Source organism: Gopherus flavomarginatus, chromosome 4 (assembly GCF_025201925.1).
Source record: "Gopherus flavomarginatus isolate rGopFla2 chromosome 4, rGopFla2.mat.asm, whole genome shotgun sequence".
In the NCBI taxonomy this organism is placed as follows: domain Eukaryota; kingdom Metazoa; phylum Chordata; order Testudines; family Testudinidae; genus Gopherus; species Gopherus flavomarginatus.
The window spans coordinates 161836730-161859152 of record NC_066620.1 but is presented as its reverse complement, the minus strand read 5'-3'; the positions used below and the strand labels follow the sequence as shown (position 1 = coordinate 161859152).

General features: G+C 42.0%; 1 protein-coding gene across 1 annotated transcript in view; it reads left to right on the top strand.

Moving 5' to 3' along the window:
* COL19A1 (collagen type XIX alpha 1 chain) overlaps positions 1–22423 on the top strand; it is a 372962-nt gene that overhangs the window by 325607 nt on the left and 24932 nt on the right. Inside the window, exons 34-42 of the mRNA XM_050951630.1 lie at positions 102–152; positions 241–285; positions 1497–1523; positions 5278–5331; positions 10100–10144; positions 11919–11963; positions 12065–12127; positions 14879–14914; positions 15071–15143. Coding sequence (XP_050807587.1) covers positions 102–152; positions 241–285; positions 1497–1523; positions 5278–5331; positions 10100–10144; positions 11919–11963; positions 12065–12127; positions 14879–14914; positions 15071–15143 — 439 coding nt within the window. The remainder of the gene's footprint in view (positions 1–101; positions 153–240; positions 286–1496; positions 1524–5277; positions 5332–10099; positions 10145–11918; positions 11964–12064; positions 12128–14878; positions 14915–15070; positions 15144–22423) is intronic.

Genomic DNA, 22423 nt, shown 5'->3' with positions numbered 1-22423 from the left:
ACTAACAATTCAAAGAATGAAAGGCTGTTTTTCCATTGATTTCACCTTCATAGTTGTGATATTTTTTTTTAAATATTTTCTGAATATTTTCATATTTTAAGGGTATGCCTTACAATGAAAGGAATGGAATGAGCAGCTTATATAAGCTACAGGTATTTTTCTTTATTAAATGATTTAACATTTTTTTTCCTGATTATTGCCTTATGAAACAAATGAATGGGTTTTTTTTCCCACCCCCAGGGAGGTGTAAGTGTTGCTACTTATCCTGGTCCACCGGGCCCTCCTGTAAGTATTTAATAGATATTATCTGTAATATTTAGTTTAAAACATTTACAGAAAGCTTCATATCTTGCATGCAGCTTGTCTGTTAGCTGGGTAATGGAAAACTTTACATTTGAAAAATAACAATAAACAATTCAAATAGGATATGACTGATACACATTAATAATAAAACACACATTTCGTAAGTATGTGTAACAAACAGCCTAGCAGACACTGGGAGAACAACTAAAATTTCAACATAAATATTGATAATTACAATCGTAGATTTTGCTGAATAGTACTTTACAAAATGCCAGTACCCTAATTAAAATTAATGGGACTACTCCTTTGAGTAAGTGCAGTTTAATATGAATATAGGTTGCAGAACTGGGCAGAAAAATATATTGACCTTGGATTATATATTGCATTAATGTAATAATTCTTAAAACGTATAGTGCACTTTTTATCTTTAGAGGCAGTGTTGTTTAGTAGTGCATTAAATTTCATGCTGAAAATAAGGAACTCATTAATTCTGGTCTAATGCTGTTACTAACTCGCTGCATAGCTTTGGACAAGTCTCTTAATTTCTCTGCCTCCGTTTCCCCATCTGTCTACCCTACCTCTCTGGATGACGAGGAGAATGTGGGAGTCACATGAACTGAATGTATCCCTTCTCTCAATTTTCATGAGTTCCATAGGGGCTGCTGTCATCCTGGCTGAGAGCTCTGAAAGAGATCTGTCAGGCAGTAGTAACCTTTGGGCTATTCTGCCCCTTTGCATTCCTATATGTCCAAGGTGGACTCTGTCTGCCCCATCCTTCTTACACATACACTTGGACTGTGGAGCCAGAGAGCCACATGGTTAGTGCCTTTGTGATGTTATAGCCATAGGCAGACTCCACCCCTGGGCTTAATCATTTTGGCAGCTGTGTAAACCCTTTGTGGCCACTAATGAGGCACTGATTTCCCCTTTGTGATACCGTTTGCACTTCGTGGCATAGAATCAAGCCAGGCACAGAGATATGCCCTGCTCTGCACTATGGGCTAACACACACTAGGATTTGACCCAAATTTAACAAAATAAGATTGCTGCTAGTACTGATTCTGAATACACTACTACTCTACCGTTCTATTATAATTGTTATATATTTTTATTATCGTAGTGTTAAAGACACCACATTCTTGTCTAATTGTGGTCTGTTATTTTCTAATACCTTTGTTAATCATTCTTTGCAGGGTCCAAAAGGTGATCCTGGCACAATGGTATGTATATTTTATTGGAATGTGTCATTTCAGTCATACTGACAAGTGTATCTTCATGGTTTGGGATGTGAATATGAGGAGAAGGAGTGGGAGGACTACTAGGGAACTGAGGACTTCATAGGTCATTAGAAGAGCCCTCCCAAAAGCTCAAAGTATGGTCCTAGCCATGTGAGTGGGACAGTACAGGAAATTGAGCAGGAAGTTACTCTATCAATACATTTAAGAAACTTATTTTATAACCAAGGCTAGAGAAATGTACAGTTCCAGGTCAATAGATTTCTTTTTACAGCTGTTAATATTATGTTCAGTGATAGATTATATTAGCTGTCTGTGGATTTTGTTCTCTGTTTAGTAATCTAGAGAGGCATTAAAGTATGAAGAATCTGTATTATTTCATGAGATTAAATCACTACCTGAAGTAGTCCCAGTAGAAATAAAGATGGAAAATGTTTTAATTTTGAGCCCAATGCAGTAACACGTAAAGTTGAAATTGCTCATAGGGGGTCATCACATTGTACCAGCGTTTAGCAACCAGAAGACTGTTTTTTCTTAAGGAACAATGTAATGAGGGTTTAATGCTCAAAAGTAATTAGAATATGATCAAGCTGTGTGTAGTGCCAAGAAGTTGATGATAATTGGAGCCACAGTACATCTCAATTGAATATAGCTTCACATTCTAAACCTATCATAATAAAGCCGATTCACTGAATGCTTTGCTGTTTCTCCTCAAAGGCTGCAGTATGCCCTTTTCAGAAAACTATATATATTTTACATTTTTAGAACAAGTAGAAAAGGTTTGCAAAGCCTAGGTTTTGGTAGATACTGTTTGTACTTTGATACCATGAAATATTTTTTCAGTTTTAATATGAAATTTTTAAAGAGCCCGTAGGAAGCAAGTAGCGCCCAACCAAGATACATATATCTGCAATAACTGCCAAAGAACATGCAAATTTCAGATTGGACTAGTAGTCACATGAGACATTAAAAACCATCTACATCATAGGCTGCAATTCCCACCATTTCTCGCAGAGGAGAGGATGCCAATTTATTTAACATAATGCAGTGGGTGCCATTAAAAACTGGACATTTACCACTCACAGCAGTTAAATCTACCACAGTCTAAGGAATGTCACAAATACCATGGTCATGGGGGACAAAGCAGCACAAACCCACATTTACAGAACTGCACCATTGCAGTAAAGGAGGCGAAATAACCTTTTCACAATCAACATGGCAGAATCATGGCCAGCAGAGTTATTTTGCATAGTGAACCAGCTAGTCAACCCAGACTGCCTATCCCAGACACAAGGTCCCAGCATCAACTGCTGTGAAGGGCTATCAGCATCCTTCACTGAAAAGTTCAGTAGAATGTGTACAGAACCCAACAGGAAATAAATTTGTGTTATCCAGCCCACCAGTCTGAGTTGGGCCCATCACACATGCTGAAGATCAATAAGCCCTGCAATTTATTAGACCCACAACATGTGGAATAGATCCATAGCCATCCTAGCTAGTAAAAGCCAGTTATGGACAGCTATGCCCACTACTAATGGAAATGAGTATTCTTCCTTCAAAGAAGCACACCTGCCAAACTCCTTGAAAAATACAATAGTTCACCCAATTCTCAGGAACAACACCTGACCCTGAAGATCTCTCTAAATATTGTCCTGTTTCCAACCTCCCATTCCTGGGCAAAACAACTGAGAAAGTAGTAACCACAAAGCTCTAACAACATGTGACATCAGCCAACATCCTGGATGCCTCACAACCAGAGTTCAGACAAGGGCACAGAACAGAGATGGATCTAGTGGCACTAAAAGCAAACTTGCTCATAATCATTGACTCAGGTAAGATGTCCATTCTGTAGCATTTGACATAATGGGCCACAAGGTACTGCTAAAAAGCCTACATGACATCCCGTGAGTAGATGGCCCAGCACTACAGTAGCTCCAAGTGTTCCTCTCCAGCAGACCTCAGAGAGTGGTGATGGGTAACTGCTCCTCCTCTCCAAAGACCTTTATCTGTGGGGTCCAGTAGGGATCCCTTCTATTTCCACTACTCTTTGGTATCTCTCAGTAGGAGAGATAGTGAGACACCATGGCTAGCTGCCAACAGTATGCTGTAACTCTCACCTACATATCTCATTGCCCGCTGAAATACCTACAACCACTCCTAAATTTTCAGATTACCTATGTGAAACTAGCTCTTGGATGATGAGCTCAAGCTGAACCCCAGCAAGACCAAAGTAATGCTGATTAAAAAGGGAAATGCTTTGAAAAGCTGGACAAGATGTTTTCTACGCCTTCCATTGAAGCCATACATGTGTCATAGTGGTGTGAAGCCTTGGGATCCACTTTTACTCCTTATTAAACTTGGATGAGGAGTTTTAGTCAGTTTCCAAAAATGCCATCTTGCACCTCCAGCTTGCCAAGAAATGTCCCTTCCTTCCATATGAGGACCTGACCATGGTGATCCATGCATTTGTCACCACCAGACTGATTAACATAACTCATTGTATCTAAAGCTGAATGATGATGATGCAACAACTGCCTACATTCTCCGTATCCCTGGTCACTTAGAACACATTACGCCTGCGCACAAGTCCTTCCGCTGGACAGACTCAAGTCAGATGACAGTTTAAGGTTTTGGTCCTCATTTTCAAAGTAATTAATGGATGAACCCCAGCTACAGCAAAGACCAAATTTTGATATATGAACCCATGTGATATCTGTACTCCTCTAGTACAATGCAGGTTACAAAGTGCAGGATGAAGTATGAAACAAAGCATTCTCTGTTGAGGGGCTCTTGGTAAGGAACAGTCTTTCAGAAGAGATTTGGCAAATCCAGAGTCTCACCATCTTTAGAAAAAAGTCTTTCCACGATGAGTAATGCTTGGAATTTGAACACTCTTTCTATTCTCAAACCACTCTCAAGCCCTTAAATCCTCAGAAGATCTCTCTATCCCAAACAGAGTTCTGACCCCATTAAAGGGACAAGTTACAGAGATGCCATGAAATCCCCTTGGGATTTTGTTATTGATTTTACATGTAAAGCACTCGGATACTATGGTGATGGGCAGTAGTATAAAACTCCAAGATAGCTAGATAAATAGCTTGTTATGGTAAATGTCCTTTTTTTTTTTTTTTTTTTTTTTTTTTTTTTTGGCATTCACTATTACTTGTCTGTAAAGCTGAATTACTATTCAGTAGTTGCTACATCATCTCACTCATTTTCTGGCTTTTCTTCCAAAGCTCATAGACTTAATGCTGGAGTGCTCCTAATCTACACATCCCTAGGGAGAATAGGCTTTACTTAGCAAACAGAGTTTTGCTCTGAAGCCTCTAGATGCATCTTTTTTTTACAGTCAAAAGGAGAATTCTGGAGTAACCGTGCAACCCATGTTACTTATCTAATTGACAAGATATATTCAAACCCCTCCCTTTATTGACTGAAAGTGGTTTAGTGCTGACCTTGACCAAGTAGGTAACCAGAGGGGATTCTCTCTGATTAGGTTTTTAATCATCACTGAAACAATTAATCAGAAAATAAACATGTACTTATTCTGGGAATAGTTCTAATTCTCAGGTCATAAAAACAACACATAGAAAAAGCTGTTCACTTAAAGTAAATACAATATTTAGCTGATTGTTAAATAATCTCGAGTTGAATGCTTTGCTTTTATTTGCTATATTACAATTTTTATGTCATTCAGAATGCAGAATTATTAATCTAAGCAACACTTTAAAAAAAACAGGGAGAACCAGGTCCAATGGGACTACCTGGACTAGAGGGATTTCCAGGAGAAAAGGTAAGTCTTTATTCAAGAAAAATATCCTCTCTTCTTTTCCATTGGTGTTGTTGCTTCTTTTATATATCTACAGTGTTTATTGGCAGGGAAATATTTCCTTCATTTAAAAGGCTGTTCACTTGTTGATGGTGTCTATCTGCAGCAGAATGTTTCAAGAAAGATTGGATCTGCATATGTAGAAATGTTGCATGCCTAGTGTATTTTCATTTTCTGTTTAAATCTAGGTCTAAATAATACAATTCAATCAATGTAAAATTCCATTTTTTTTCAGGAATAACAAGTTGTGTGTAATCAGACTTCCATCCATTACCAGTCAGTCATTCTATTCCATTATTATTAGAGCTGCCACTTCGATTTTACTAAACAAGCTACTTCCTTGATTAATGCTGATTAGAAGTGCAAAGCACTCCTTAGCAGAAGACACAAACCCTTTGATATGCCCCTAGATATATTCACTGGTTTTCATTCCCCTTGACCAAACATCATCTTCCTCATCTAATGTAGTTATGCTGTCCATTATAAATGCATTTCTGAGGCAAAGATCGCACCTGACAGTGCTATAGTCTAGTACTGTAACCCTCAAACTGACTGCATGCATGACTTCTACAAAGAAGGCTAGTTTAAATGAGACTAAAAATCTAGGTAAGCAAAGTGGACCAAATCCAGAGAGATGCTGAGCACCTGAAACTTCCATTGGGCCCAGTCCTGCTCCCAATGAAGCTAAGGCAACTCTCTTGCCTTGTAGGATTTGACCTGCTATTTTTAAATATGTGGATTGTAACCATTTTTGTTTTGCACTTCTTGTGTTATAATGAGTCTGTATCATAGAATCACAGAATGTTAGGGTTAGAAGGGACCTCAGGAGGTCATCTAGTCCAATCCCCTGCTCAAAGCAGGACCAATCCCCAACTAAATCATCCCAGCCAGGGCTTTGTCAAACCGGGCCTTAAAAAGCTCTAAGGATGGAGATTCCAGCACCTCCCTAGGTAACCCATTCCAGTGCTTCACCACCCTCCCAGTGAAAAAGATTTTCCTAATATCCAACCTAGACCTCCTCCACTGCAACTTGAGACCATTGCTTCTTGTTTTGTCATCTGCTACCACTGAGAACAGTCTACATCCATCCCTTTGGAATCCCCTTTCAGGTAGTTGAAAGCAGCTATCAAATCCCCCCTCATTCTTCTCTTCTGCAGACTAAGCAATCCCAGTTCCCTCAACCTCTCCTCATAAGTCATGTGCTCCAGCCCCCTAATCATTTTTTTTCCTTCTGCTGGACTCTTTCCAATCTTTCACGTCCCTCGATCTTCTGGCAATGCCCCTACTTATACAGCTCAAAATGCTATTAGCCTTCTTGGCAACAAGGGCACACTGTTGACTCATATCCACCTTCTCGTCCACTGTAACCCCTAGGTCCTTTTCTACAGAATGCTGCCTAGCCAGTCAGTCCCTAGTCTGCAGCAGTGCATTGGACTCTGCACTTGTCCTTTTTGAACCTCATCAGATTTCTTTTGGCCCAATTCTCTAATTTGTCTAGGTCCCTCTGTATCTATCCCTATCCTCAAGCATATCTACCACTCCTCTCAGTTTAGTGTCATCTGCAAACTTCCCCGGGGGGCAGTCCACACCATCCTCCAGATCATTAATGAATCATTATGTACAAAGATAATCATAATCAATCATTAGGTAACCCCTCCTTGAGAACATCTGACCCCCAAGCATGTAGAGTCCACTTGCTCCTCCTTCTGGCTTTGTGTCCCAGTTTAGGACCAATGAGCACTGGGTTCTCTGGAATTCATGGGCTGATGGCAGGTCTCAGCCCTTAACTTGCTAGTCACTGAAGCTAAACTGCATTCTCAGTCCACAGTGTATCCAGCTAGTGGCCTGGTGAATAACTTCTAATGCAATGCTTGTAACTTCTAGGACTTTACAAATTAAAAGCAACTGTAGACCAACCAAATTTAAAAAGGAATAAACACATTATTAAAAGAAAGGATATGATTAATTTAGAAAACAGGAATTAGGTGAACGGAATAGGCAAGGAAACTGATTAATGAATGAACAGATTAAACCCTACAACCACAATCAGACTCTTCCTGAAATAAAGATATTCTTCTAATAAGCTAATACAGTCAAAATCCCACATAGACTATACAAATAAATAGGTGTGATCCCAGAGTCTGCCTGCAGGTCCCAGGTGGCTAGTGTGAGCTCTATAGGGCTGACGAAACAGAGGTAAGTTGTGCAGTGAAATAATCATGTGGAGGATGCAGGCTTGACTACCGCTTATGTGCAGTGTGGTGTTGTCATAACATTTTTTCCCAGATCTGGACCTTAGCTCCAAAATATGGGTGTTAGCATGAAAACCTCCAAGCTTAGTTACCAGCTTGGACCTGATAACGCTGCCACCAGCCAGGGATTTATACAGTGCCTAGCTCACTGTGGTCTCCCCAAAACCTTCCCTGGGGGGACCCCCAGACTCAGATTCCTTGAGTCTCACAACAAAGGGGAATAAACCATTTCCCTTCCCCCTCCTCCCCTCCAGGTGTTCCCTCCCTGGGTTCCTAGAGAGATATACAGAAGCAAGCTCTGTGAATTTAAACAGAGGGACTCCACCTTCCCTGTTTCCAGTCCTGGAAACACAAGTACTGAGAGAGCTAATCTCTCTTCCCCTCTCACCCAGATGGTATGCAAAGTCAGGCTTAGTAACTCTAACACAAAGAGATTTTCCCCCTGACTTCTTCCTCCCACCAATTCCCTGGTGAGCTGCAGACTCAATTCCCTGGAGTCCCCACTAAAGAAAAACTCCAACAGGTCTTAAAAAGAAAGCTTTATATCAAAAAGAAAGAAAAAGACATTAAAAATAGTCTCTGTATAATGGTGAAAATATACAGGGTCTATTGCTTAAAAGAAAGATGAATAAACAGCCTTATCCAAAAAGAATACAATTCAAAACACTCCAGCAACTACACACATGTAAATACAAAAAAAACCAATATAAACCTATTGTCTTACTAGCTTTGTACTTACAACTTGGAAACAGAAGATTAAAAAGGCAGGAGATAGAAAAATCACTCTCAGAGCCGAGAGGATCAGACACAAGACAAAGAACAAAGAACTCACACCCAAAACTTCCCTCCACCCAGATCTGAAAAAGTCTTGTTTCCTGATTGGTCCTCTGGTCAGGTGTTTTAGGTTACTCCTTTCCAGGTGAAAGAGACATTAACCCTTAGCTATCTGTTTATGACAGGTGTCACCCACCCCTTTGATTCCAGGTGAGTTTTCAATTGGCTGTGCACCTACAAACCAGGGCTTCCCTTACCCCTGGGATCCTTTTCTATCTAGGTGATGTATCCCAAATATTCATTGTTAAAGATTCAAGGCAGATCCCTTATTGGGTGGAACTGATCCCAGGTGGCTTCAACCCCGGCTTTCCCTTGTTTTACAGGGCAAAGGAGGCCTAATGAGTGAGGCTGACAAACAATCTTCTCCCTCTGAAGTCTTCTTTCCCTCTTTGGTTTTGCTTGGTTATTGGTTGGGTGGAAGAAGTGGCTTTGTTTCACAGACACCTAGGGAAGATGGAACATCCTCTGGGAAACTGTGTTTCCCCTTGGCCAGGCCCTTGTGGCTGATAGGAAAACTGGAGGTTTTTTGCCTTCTCTATGGAGAGCAACCCAGGACGTCTGTCTCATACCTGTGCTAGCAGCCAGTACCCAACCACTGACTCCCATCCCTTGAGCACAGTGCCTGTCCATGAGCAGACCATGGATGGGCAGCCTCTGCCATTTGGAAGTGGTTATAGCCTGCAGGTGGCTGCCCAGGCATTTCAGTCAGGCCTCTAGCCCGGTGAATCCTCTTCTCTGTCCCAATCCCTGGTGCTGGTTGTGATCTCGTGCACATGCTAAGACAAGCTGTTTCAGTTGCTGCAGTCTCAGTGTCTGCACTAATCTCCATCTGTGAGAGCTCCTGGGAGCCTGCCTTTCTGAAGCCCCCAAAATGGCAAGAGGCTATAGTATTTTAGCTGTTCTCTGCACCAAATGAAATGCCCAAAAGACTTTGAGATTTACCGCCTAGTTAATGTCAGGCTCTACTGTAGTATGTTGTTCGTGCATTTTTGATCTGAGGGTCTCAAAACTCATTCAAGACAATTAATTTGGTCACACAGTACCTTGTAATGTAGTTGTGTTACTTATTATCATCATCAACCCTATTTTATATATGTTGAAACTGAGGCACCCTGAATCAAAGAAAAAATCTATAGTAAAGGCAGTAGTAGAACTAAGAACTCCTAATGTTCTTAGACTCCCTTCCTGTGTAATAGCAGGACCCTGCATAAAGCTACAATGTTGGTATTAGTGCCAACTATTTTAAGGTGACATGGAAGGAAAAGATGGTCGTACAATACTGAATTATACTTTGTTAATTATGGTCACTGCCATGAGTATAAATGAAGGTTATTTGGAGATCTACATGTTGGTCAGATACTTGACCCCGGTCCATTTTAAAGCATTTTTAACATTAACTATCACCTGAATATCTCTTTAATTGAACATAAGGGCAAATACACATGACATTACAGACAGGGAACTAAAACAGAAAAGGTTATGTGACTTACTCAATGCCAAAAAGAGTCAATGGCAGAACTAAATATAAGAATTCAAACAATCCTGCCTCTCCCATTCTGTTCAGATCTTCATTAACTAATACTGTTTGAAGACTCTGTGTCCTCATTTGTTGGAAATATTACAATGCTGCAGTATCTTTTCCTTAGGGAGATCAGGGACCTGCTGGTTCACCAGGAGCACCAGGGTTAACAGTGAGTATGTTCATGAAAGAAACAGCTTATTTCTTGGGAAAAGTTGAAAAAAATGCCAAAGCATAAAAGATGCTCATCCACACTACTCATTACTATTTGTGGAGTAATGTTTGCTAGAAATTTTATAGACATGTATCAAGACGAAGCAACTTTTTTCCCAGTTGGGGATACTAAATATCTCTTTGTATTTTATGCTGTTTTCTGAGTAAGAGTTTTAGAGAAGCTCATACTAAGAAGCTGAAGAAAACTCCAGAGCCCCCACTTGCATAAAGCTAATCCTTCGTTCCTGATGCATCCAAAACTTCTACGGCAGTCAGTAGGTCAGATCCTCAACTGGTGTAAATCACCATAGCTCTGTTGGTTTTGTTTCAAAAAGTACAGTTAGAATAAAAGAAAGTTATGTCCATTATATATTTCCTGTATTTATCAAATATCTGAAGGGAAAATATTTCTGGGGGTTTTTTTGTTTGCTTCTTGTGATATACAAGCTGTTCATGTCATTCTTTTAAACTTCGGAAATACCTTCTTCAACATGCCCCTTCTTTATATGGTAAGTGGTAGGGGTGAAAGGAAGAACATGTGTGGTATTAACTGTTTCAGCTAAGGCAGGGTATCAGAACTCTTTGATGTAGATACAGAGTTAGTACAGGTCTAATCATGTGTTAGGAACTGATGACAAGATGGATTTGAAAGTTAGATGAGTTGGAGGGTATGATAAGTTAGGCTCCTTAGCTTAAGCAGATGATGTCCTACAACGGACAGACACATTTAAATTGATGATACTCTTCACTACCTTGGAAAATGGGTGTAGTCAACTTGGACTTACAATAAATGCCAAGAGGAGGAAGTGGTTTCATTTTGGAACGTGGACAATAGATAAAGTGTTGAAATGCAGCAGAGGGGTTGTATAACAAGTAGAATCTTATGTGTACCTAAGAATCTCAATCAGTGCCAACAGTTGCATCAAGGATGAGTTTAAAAGGGGATGTGCCTTGGCCACAAGTGCTGCACAGAAATTGGTGAAATCATGGACTGAAAAAAACATTACATTTGGTACCAAAATGAAAATTTATTAGACTAGTGTATTGACAGTATTACTCTATGGGCTGAAAGCAGCTGCCTTAAATGAAACAGACATCAGAATGTTGGAGGCAGTAAAGATGAGAGTTCTTTGAAAGGTGGCAGCTATAAAGTGGAATGATTTAAACATATAGTCAGGAGAGTAGGTTATGAAATCAGGGTAAGAGATTAGCCCATAATTGAAAAAATTATGAGGGTGGGGACACTGCAGAAGGAAAACAGATGATAGGATGCCAAAGAAAGATCATCCAAACACAACCAGTGTCTGTAAAATCTGAAGGCTGACCACCAACTAGATAGTGGGACATCGTATGCAGGGACATGAGCAGGCTGGGTGTAATGGAACAACAAGTCATGGACAGGAAGGAATGGAGATGCTGTACTGCTCCCATGTCTGCATAGATTCTCTAGGATGAAAATAAAATGACTTGCAGAGTGATTTCACTTGGCTAAACTAAGCAGTATTTATTTTTTGGACAAGGAATTGGATAATATGAACAAAAATAAACGACTGTGTTTAAAGCATTTCTTATAAAATGCTTCTGAAAGATCTCTGAAAGCATTTAGTGAAGTGTTCATTACATGAACATTTTGACCAAATAAGCATAATATTTTCTGTTTCATTTAAAGGAAATTGATATTTTATATCTGTTTATTTAGATTTTAAATGTTTCTCTTTGGTCTCCCTCCACAGGGAAAGACTGGATCTCCAGGACCACCGGGAATGCCAGGGGAACCAGTAAGTGCATGTTTGAACCCTGGCTTATTATGTTGCCATTCCTACATATTAAATATAAAATGGAAGATTTTATATATTTGTGTGTGTTCTTCTCATTTAAGGGTGAAAGAGGCCCTGTAGGAGACATCGGCTTTCCAGGGCCAGATGGGCAATCTGGAATACCAGTAAGTAGTTAATCACATACCTAGTGTCTCTGATAAGCATAGGCTAGTGGTGGCTAACCCCTCCTGGCTGGCTGCACTGCTGTGACTATACTCTACTTTTAGTACACTAGCTCAAATATGTCTGCTTGAGTTTGGAATCATGCACCCAGCTCCAAGTGTAGACACACCTTTCATGTGCTACACTCAGCCTTGTCAGAGATTACAAAATAAATAGATTTGACCCTGATAATATATGGATAGGTAACCTCAAATGAACATCTGGCTCTGTAGAACCAGGCATTGGTCATGCAAGTCCAAGTTCATGCTGGATGAAGGTTGGGATTGTCATGGGTAGTTATGTTATTGAATATGCCCTGAGGGCCCTTTTGAATCCTATTGACAAAAATGATCCTCTACAGGTTTCTTGGAGTAGGGATGTTAATCCAAGAATTTATAGAGTCTATAAAAGATGGCCTGCCCAAATTCCTAACTTCAGATGAGTAAAGAAATGTTTAATTCATAACTCTGTCATAACTCCTCTACAGGCTGCCAGTGCAACATAGCAGCTGACGCATTCTGCTCCCTGAGAGGTAGTTGTGAAGTGGTCAAGATACTGTTGCAGTTCACTATACTCTTCAGGGGCAGATTTTCAAAAGAACCCTGCACCTCCCATTTAATCTCCTAAATGAAGAGATCAAATTTTCAAAAGGTGTCTTTACCAGTATTTGCGATTGTACTGAATGGGAATTAGTGTGTGTCGATCAACTTTGAAAATCTGACCCTGCAGCCTCAAATTCATTTAATTAGTAATAATAATAATAGTTATTTCTATTCTGGTAGTACCCAAGGGTCTCAGACGGGACCAGAAACCCATCCTGCTAGCTTCATTCTCTGGACACTGTAAAGATGGGTCACTATGCACAGTATTTAACTGTCTTGGAGCAGTGACCTGTCCTTCTGTTTTTCAGTAAAGTACAATGCACACAAGTGACTCTTACTAAATAATAAATAAATAGCAATAGTTGTAATGTTATATGGAGTTAAAGGTGCTTAGAGTAACAAAAAAGTCAGTTTTGCCAAGCCCAAACATTTAAAAAATCATGAGCTAGCCCCCTAAAATGTTGAGATGGGCTTAAAAACATGAATTTTAATATATATACATGCTTTGTGGTTTTTGAATCTTGGGTTCACTTGGATCTTATTATTTTCTTATAATTGCTTGACTCTAGGAGCTGTGCTCCTAAGAAAACCACCAGATATCACAAGACTTTCAATAAAATTGCAAGAGTTAGCAACACTGTACAGTAGTTTTATGTAACATATTAATCTAATAATACCGTTGTCACCCATGGCTAATGCTGCATTTGTGCTCACAAGTCCAGGAACAGACAGAGTGAGAAGTACAGGTTCATTGAACATCTCTTTAAACTCTACAAATTCAGCCCTGAAGTAAAAAACCTCTAATAGCAATATTTAAATTGCAGTCTAATGGGGGGGAGGTAATTGTAAAAATATTTTGTGTGTGTGTGTGTGTGTGGTTAGGGTTACATTTTCTTACTTTAACTTAGAAACAGATTTTATTCCTCTTGGCATTGCATTCAATACAAATATAGATGGATGAGCTGGCCTCCCTGTTACTTTACCACCTCATTAGCAAAATATTTTGAGCTAAGCTCTGATTCAGAATCTTTATTAGTGGTCAGGTTGGTAGAAAGAATACGGCTGGATTTTGAGAGCCTAGGCTGAGTCTGATGGGCTGGCATTTACAACTAAGAATATCATTTTTTAAATAGGGCGATGTGGAAGTAAGTGAGCAAGGTTATAGAAACTGTATAGAATCTATACTTATTCTCCTTTACTTTCTTCCACGCCAAATTTACTCAATTTAAAAGCTGGTGTGAAAATCTACTTTTGTTAATGCAGCCCCAAAGCTGTAGTAGTGATTGCCATTGCCACTACCGTGCTCCACTGGGGATAAAATTTAGGAGATCTCCAGAAAGAGAGAGAGATCTATTACTCATCTCCCTCAGCCTGATCCCTTTCCATGCCTCAGTCAATTTACTGTATGAGCAATGCATAGTCCTCCTGGAATTCCATTTACAATGTGCAAGGGAAATGCTCTCCATGTGCATACTCCTCAAATTCTTCCTTCTCAGGAGAACCACATTGGTTCTGCTGCATCTGGGGCCCCCTGTGACTGTGTGGAGAGGGGTGTGGATTTATCAGAAACGCAAGTCAAAAATTTCTGCATTATTTAGATCGATGGGCACTTAAGCTGGTTTATAGCTTTACCTTCAACTTCCCTTTTCATCTGTTCCCTGAAATGTTGCGTCAATTAAGGGCAATAGCTACAATAGAGAAATGCGTGCCATATTTTAGTGAATGTGTAGCATTGGGAACATGCTCATTCAGTTCCATATCCATAGAACCTACTCTGACTTGCCGAATTCCAAATTCAGTTGTCTTTCAAAATTGCATCATCATAGAATAACATGCTAAGATGTTATTTTACCTATGTCCTCCTCAACTCCAATCTAGCATGTTGTAGCTGTGCAGTTTAAGCTCAAACTTACTTGTTTGTCACATCTTCCAGCTCTTTACACTTGACTTCAGCCATCATCAAACACAAACCTCTGACTCAGCTATTTATCTTCAAAATATTTATTAATGCCATCACAGATCACAAGGTTTTCCTTGCCTGTTCCTTATTTTTAACGTACGTATTTACCTGCGGTTATAGTAAATGTTAAAAACATAGTTTTTCCTTTATAGGGAATAAATGGAAAAGATGGATTGCCAGGACCTCAGGTAGGAAAACATAATTTGCAATGTTAATATATTTCATATTTCACAGATAATGTAACTGTTAGACCTAGACAATTACTTTCAGCTATGTTAATAAATGAATGTATAATCAAGTTGTTAAGCAAGATATTTTACACTTTCAAAAACATTTATTTTCAGGGTCTGATGGGAAGAGCAGGTGACAGAGGTCCCAAAGGAGAACGTGTAAGTCTTGGTGTAATAATCCTTTCTAGTATATACCATTATTTAACTTTGCTCTTTAGAGAACATCCAGATGTCTGTCTAGTATACTTTAAAATCTTTGAGACAAAAGCAACAAAAAGTTTTTGTGAGAACTCCATTAAGTGTCGGCTTTTAGGTCTTGAGAAGCTCAGGGCTAGAGCCCCCTCCCCCGAGTTGGGGGACTAGAATTTTAAAGGAAAAAATCAGCATTTGTGAAGAGAAAAGGTTTGTAACATTTTTTTCCTAGCAAAGATGTCCTTGACAATATAAATCAATCACTAGGGTGAAAAGGAACAAGCAGTGAAGCTCTGCTGCAGCAATAGGCAGCTGAGGCAGCAATAAAGATTCCCCCCTCCACTCCCCAGGACCCTGGCGTGCACGTATGTTTTATATAAAATGATTCAGTTAAGTTTGAGTCAGGAAGTCAAGAAATCATCTCAGTTAGGCAGCCCCCGTAGCAATGTGATTACGGGGCCCAGGAATCAGTTATATTTGGGGGAGGTGCAAAAAATTATTTTGCAGGCTTACCCAAAAATGCTAGTTCTGGCTCTGTCTCCATCAGCAGTTTTCCACCGTTAATATATCTGTTCCTCAGAAGTAAAGCCCCGCAATTCAAATGTAACATCATCAACACCACATTTTAGTTGGAGAATCAGAAAATCCTGTCCCTAGGATGGGAACAGTGAACTGCGGCCACTGGGAGCTGCGAGGAGGCTATGCCTGCAGACAGTCAATGTCAGCGAAATGTCTCGTGGCCCACAATCAGATTACCCTGGTGGGCTGCATGTGGCCCATGAGCCAAAGGTTGCCCACCACTGCCCTATGGTAACTTGTGAGGAGGAACTCAAGATTATAGTGTGGAGCAAGAATGAAGTTTTTATCATTATTAAAATAATTTCTACCTGTGTGGATAATGTTTTGCAATTTTCTATTCCCGCCTTTAAAAATAAAGGACCCAAATGAAACTTATGAGCCATCTTCTTATTAAGCATTCCACTACCTTAAGTGTTATATTACTATATCTTGACCTTTACGATATTCTTTAATTTTGTTGACTCTCCATGCAATTAGTATCCATTGAGATAAAGATAAAGGAAAGGCCAACCATACAAAGGTTCGACACTAAAACATACATTGGGTACCTTACAACTTTTCTGATTCTTGAAAGTGTCAACCAGTTCTAGCAGTACTCAAATATAATTGGCGGGATGCTGAGCAGTGTGGCTGCCCCAGAAGCAACTTCTCTTCACCATTCTGCACAGTAGATGTTCCTGTGCTCCCTGCATTCTGCTACTAAGGATTAAGATGCTAAAAGGGGTAGGAGAGGGGGTCATGGCCCTTGCTCCTCTCTCCACCAGAGTTGGACTCTGGCACTAGGGGGAAAAATCAGTTCCATCCTAGTGGATGGAATAATTGTATACCTTTGACCTCAAAAAAGCAATTATGCCTGCCTCTGCTGCTCTTCTTGGAGCACAACTTACCACTGTGTGGAAGAGCTGTACTTAAAACATTCATTCACTTTTTAAAGATAATGATGGTTCCAGTGGTAAAATTGCCATTTTAATTATAAAGAATCTCTCACAATCTTGTAAAACAGAAGGACCATGAATGCACCCACTGTATTACTGTGTTTACAGAATGAGGATGAAATTAGCCTCCTCTCTTGGAATCACTTTTTCAAATTCTGCAGTTGTTCTGCAAACACTAGTCCCATTTGTCATAAACAAGATAGCTAAGGGTTAAGTCTCTTTCACCTGAAGCACCTGACCAGAGGACCAATCAGAAAACCGGATTTTTTCAACTTTGGGTGGATGGAATGAGTGTCTAAGGTCTTGTTTTCTGGCTGCCTGCTTCTCTGAGCTTTGGAGAAGTAGTTCTACTTTCTAGTCTCTGTTCTAAGTGTAAGGACAAAGAGATCAGATAGTAAGTTATATGGTTCTTTCTTTGGTATTTGCATGAATATAAGTGCTGGAGTGCTTTGATTTGTATTCTTTTTGAATAAGGCTGTTTATCAATTATTCTTTTAAAGCAATTGACCCTGTGTTGTATCATCTAATACAGAGAGAACATGTGTACTTAGTTTTCTTTCTTTTTATATAAAGCTTTCTTTTAAGACCTGTTGGAGTTTTTCTTACTTCAGGGAATTGAGTCTGTACTCACCAGGGAATTGGTGGGAGGAAGAATCGGGGAGATCTGTGTGTTGGATTGCTAGCCTGATTTGCATTCCTCTGGGGGAATAGGAAAGTACTTTTTGTTTCCAGGATTGGGAACAGAGAGGGAGATTCACTCTGTTGGATTCACAGAGCTGGTGTCTGTGTATCTCTCCAGGAGCACCTGGAGGGGGGAAGGGAAAAAGGATTATTTCCCTTTGTTGTGAGACTCAAGGGATTTGGGTCTTGGGGTCCCCAGGGAAGGGTTTTCAGAGGGACCAGAGTGCCCCAAAACACTCTAATTTTTTGGGGGTGGCAGCAGGTACCAGGTCCAAGCTGGTAACTAAGCTTGGAGGTTTTCATGCTAACCCCCATATTTGGACGCTAAGGTCCAAATCTGGGACTAAGGTTATTACATGGTGTGCAGCTGGTGGGACTAGAATCCAGAAGCCAGTAGGAATATTTATATTTTTCTTTTCTCTGCTAAGGGCTTTTTAGCAGAGAGAAGAAGCAGTTGGTTTTAAAAGGGAACCAGAGAGAATTTTTTTTTCTGCTCTCTCTGGCAGTTTGTGGCTTGCATGTTAAGCAGAAGTCGTTAAGGACTATTAACAGTCTTTTGTCACACAATAGCACTCCCATTGAGAGTCGTACCAGCACTTATAGGCATGCAAATAAAGTGGTTTTTCTGGTTTCCCTTCATTGAACATTAGCTAGAGAGAAAAGGAAAATTAGCTAAAGGCACTGTTGCTAGGCAGACTTCAGGAGGCAACAGAAAACCTGCAGTTCAGAAGATAAACACCGGGAGGGCACCCCAACACAAGAAAACAGGAATCATGACTTCTAAGGCAAAAATTGCGGCCGAAGAACAAATCAAAGAAGCTGAACACAGGCGACAAGATGGAGGAGATGAGAAAGAGAAGAACAAACAAACGGCAGCACACAAAAGAAAAACTAGAAGAAGAAGAAGAGTTCGCCACCGAAGGAAACAAGAAGAAGAAGAGTTGGCCCCCACACCGCCGAGAAATGGAAAAAAAAAAAACAACAAAAAAGAAATGGAAAAAAAAGCAACAAAAAAAGAGAATGAAGAGAAGGAAAAACAGAGAAAACATGAACTGGAATTGGCAAAAGCTGGGCTGCATGTGCCAGCCAACCCTAACAACCCGGCGCCAAATATTGCTCCACAGCACAGGAAATTTCCCACCTACAAGGCAGGTGATGACACCGAGGCCTTCTTGGAAAATTTTGAAAGAGCCTGTCTTGGGTACAGCATCCCCGAAGACCAGTACATGGTAGAATTGAGGTCACAGCTCAGTGGACCTTTAGCAGAGGTGGCAGCTGAAATGCCTAAGCACCAAATGAATGACTATAAACTTTTTCTAACCAAGGCCAGATACAGGATGGGGATAACCCCAGATCATGCCCGTCGGCGCTTCAGAACCCAAAAGTGGAAACCAGAGGTGTCATTTCCCAAACACGCCTACTACATTGCAAAAAACTATGAGGCCTGGCTAACAGGAAACAACATTCAAACCTTGGAAGAACTGAACCTCCTCATACAAATGGAGCAGTTCTTGGATGGTGTTCCTGAAGACATCACACGGTACATACAAGATGGAAACCCCAAGAATATCGCTGAGGCGGGGGAGATTGGAGCCAAATGGATGGAACTGGCAGAAAGCAAGAAAGCTACTGTCAAGGGGAACGATTACCCCAGGGGGCACACAGACCATAAACCCTACAACCGAGGACAGCCAAAGACCCCACATACCACCCAAGTAAAGCCACAGATACCCTACCCTTCAACCTCACCAGTCTCCAGTAACTCACCTCGGCCCAGTGACCCATCAGATGGAAGATGCTTTAAGTGTAATGAACTGGGACATATCAGGCCAACTGTCCCAAGAACACCATGCGAGTGCAATTCATTACACCACCATCACACCAAAGATCCCCAGGCCCGGATGCCTCTCAAATACCCTTGGAGCGAAGGGAAAATTTGAGAGTGGGCGGAAAGAAGGTTACTGCGTGGAGAGACACGGGGGCACAAGTGTCAGCTATCCACCAATCCTTCGTTGACCCCAAATTCATCAACCCAAAGGCCAAAGTTACAATTTACCCTTCATGTCACAAGCTGTAGACTTGCCTACAGCTCAACTGCCTGTCCAGTACAAAGGCTGGTCAGGAATGTGGACTTTTGCAGTCTATGACAATTATCCTATCCCCATGCTACTGGGGGAAGACTTGGCCAACCAGGTGAGGCGGGCCAAGAGAGTGGGAATGGTTACACGTAGCCAAACCAGGCAAGCTTCCAGACCCATTCCTGTTCCTGACCCGTCCACAGAGGCCCCGTCTGTGTTACCAGAGACCCAGACAGAGGTAGTGGACCCGGATTCCATGCCTACCACTGAAACAGCCACAGCATCTCCAGTCCCAGGCCCGGAACTGGAACAGCAACCAGCACCAGCAAGTGCAACCACATCTTCAAACTCAACGCCAGAGGGCGCCAGCGAGCCAGAACTGGCAGAAGCACAAGACAGCCATACCCAAAAGGCTCAGCCAGAGCCTGAAATACCCTCAGGTGCACCAGCGGAGAGCGGTTCACCAGCAACGGAAACAACCCCATCACCTACATCGCTTCCAGAGGGACCAAGCCCAAGTCCACAGTCTGAGGAAGAACTGGTGACCCCAGCCTCAAGGGAACAGTTCCAGGCTGAGCAGGAAGCGGATGACAGCCTTCAGAAAGCTTGGGCGGCGGCACGGAGCACCCCACCGCCTCTCAGCTCTTCTAATCGATCCCGGTTTGTTATAGACCAAGGACTTTTATACAAGGAAATTCTTTCTGGTGGACACCGGGAAGAATGGCAGCCGCAAAAACAGTTGGTGGTTCCAACTAAGTACCGGGGGAAGCTCTTAAGCTTAGCCCATGATCATCCCAGTGGCCATGCTGGGGTGAACAGAACCAAGGACCGGTTGGGGAAGTCCTTCCACTGGGAGGGGATGGGCAAGGACGTTGCCAAGTATGTCCGGTCTTGTGAGGTATGCCAAAGAGTGGGTAAGCCTCAAGACCAGGTCAAGGCCCCTCTCCAGCCACTCCCCATAATTGAGGTCCCATTTCAGCGAGTAGCTGTGGATATTCTGGGCCCTTTCCCAAAAAAGACGCCCAGAGGAAAGCAGTACGTACTGACTTTAGTGGACTTTGCTACCCGATGGCCAGAAGCAGTCGCTCTAGGCAACACCAGGGCTAACACTGTGTGCCTGGCCCTAACAGACATCTTTGCCAGGGTAGGTTGGCCCTCGACATCCTTACAGATTCAGGGTCTAATTTCCTGGCAGGGACCATGGAAAAACTGTGGGAAACTCATGGGGTGAATCACTTGGTTGCCACCCGTACCACCATCAAACCCATGGCCTGGTGGAAAGGTTCAATGGAACTTTGGGGGCCATGATACGAAAATTCATCAACGAATTCTCAATAATTGGGACCTAGTGTTGCAGCAGTTGCTGTTTGCCTACAGGGCTGTACCACATCCCAGTTTAGGGTTTTCACCATTTGAACTTGTGTATGGTCACGAGGTTAAGGGCCATTACAGTTGGTGAAGCAGCAATGGGAGGGGTTTACGCCTTCTCCAGAACTAACATTCTGGACTTTGTAAGCAACCTACAAAGCACCCTCCGACACTCTTTAGCCCTTGCTAGAGAGAACCTAAAGGATGCTCAAGAAGAGCAAAAGGCCTGGTATGACAGACATGCCAGAGATCGTTCCTTCAAGGTAGGAGACCAGTTATGGTCTTGAAGGCGCAACAGGCCATAAGATGGAAGCATCATGGGAAGGGCCATTCACGGTCCAAGAGCGCCTGGGAGCTGTAAACTACCTCATAGCATTTCCCAATTCCTCACTAAAGCCTAAAGTGTACCATGTTAATTCTCTCAAGCCTTTCTATTCCAGAGACTTACAGGTTTGTCAGTTTACAGTCCAGGGAGATGATGCTGAGTGGCCTGACGGTGTCTACTACGACGGGAAAAAAAGACGGTGGCGTGGAAGAGGTGAACCTCTCAACCACCCTGGAACGTCTGCAGCGGCAACAAATCAAGGAGCTGTGCACTAGCTTCGCCCCATTGTTCTCAGCCACCCAGGACGGACTGAACGGGCATACCACTCCATTGATACAGGTAATGCTCACCCAATCAGAACCCCACCCTACCGAGGTCTCCTCATGCCCAAGCTGCTATAGAACGGGAGATCCAGAACATGCTACAGATGGGTATAATCCGCTCTATCTACCAGTGCATGGGCATCTCCAGTGGTTCTGGTACCCAAACCAGATGGGGAAATACGCTTTTGCGTGGACTACCGTAAGCTAAATGCTGTAACTCGTCCGGACAACTATCCAATGCCACGTTACCGATGAGCTATTGGAAAAGTTGGGACGTGCGGCCGTTCATCTCTACAATAGACTTAACCAAGGGGTACTGGCAAGTACCGCTAGATGAACCTGCCAAGGAGAGGTCAGCATTCGTCACCCATGGGGGTGTATGAATTCAATGTCCTCCTTTCGGCCTTCGAAATGCACCCGCCACCTTCCAGAGGCTGGTAGATGGTTACTAGCTGACTGGGAGAATTTGCAGTGCCTACCTCGATGATGTGGCCATTTTTCAGACTCCTGGCCCAAACACCTACTACACCTGGAAAAGGTCTTTGAGCGCATCAGGCAGGCAGGACTAACTGTTAAGGCCCAAAAAGGGTCAAATAGGCCAAAACAGAGTGACTTACCTGGGGCACCCAGGGGGTCGAGGAACCATAAACCCCTAACAGGCCAAGGTGGATGCTATCCAAAAGGGCCTGTCCACGGTCCAAGAAGCAGGTCCAATCCTTCTTAGGCTTGGCCGGATACTACAGGCGATTTGTACCCCACTACAGCCAAATCGCTGCCCATGACCGACCTGACCAAAAAGACCCAGCAAAATGCCGTTAAGTGGACTGATGAGTGTCAAAAGGCCTTTACCCAACTTAAGGCCAACGCTCATGTCTGACCCTGTGCTCAGGGCCCGGACTTTGACAAGCCATTCAGTAACCACAGATGCATCTGAGCGTGGATAGGAGCAGGCTCATGCAGGAAGCAACAGATCAAAACTTCCTCCT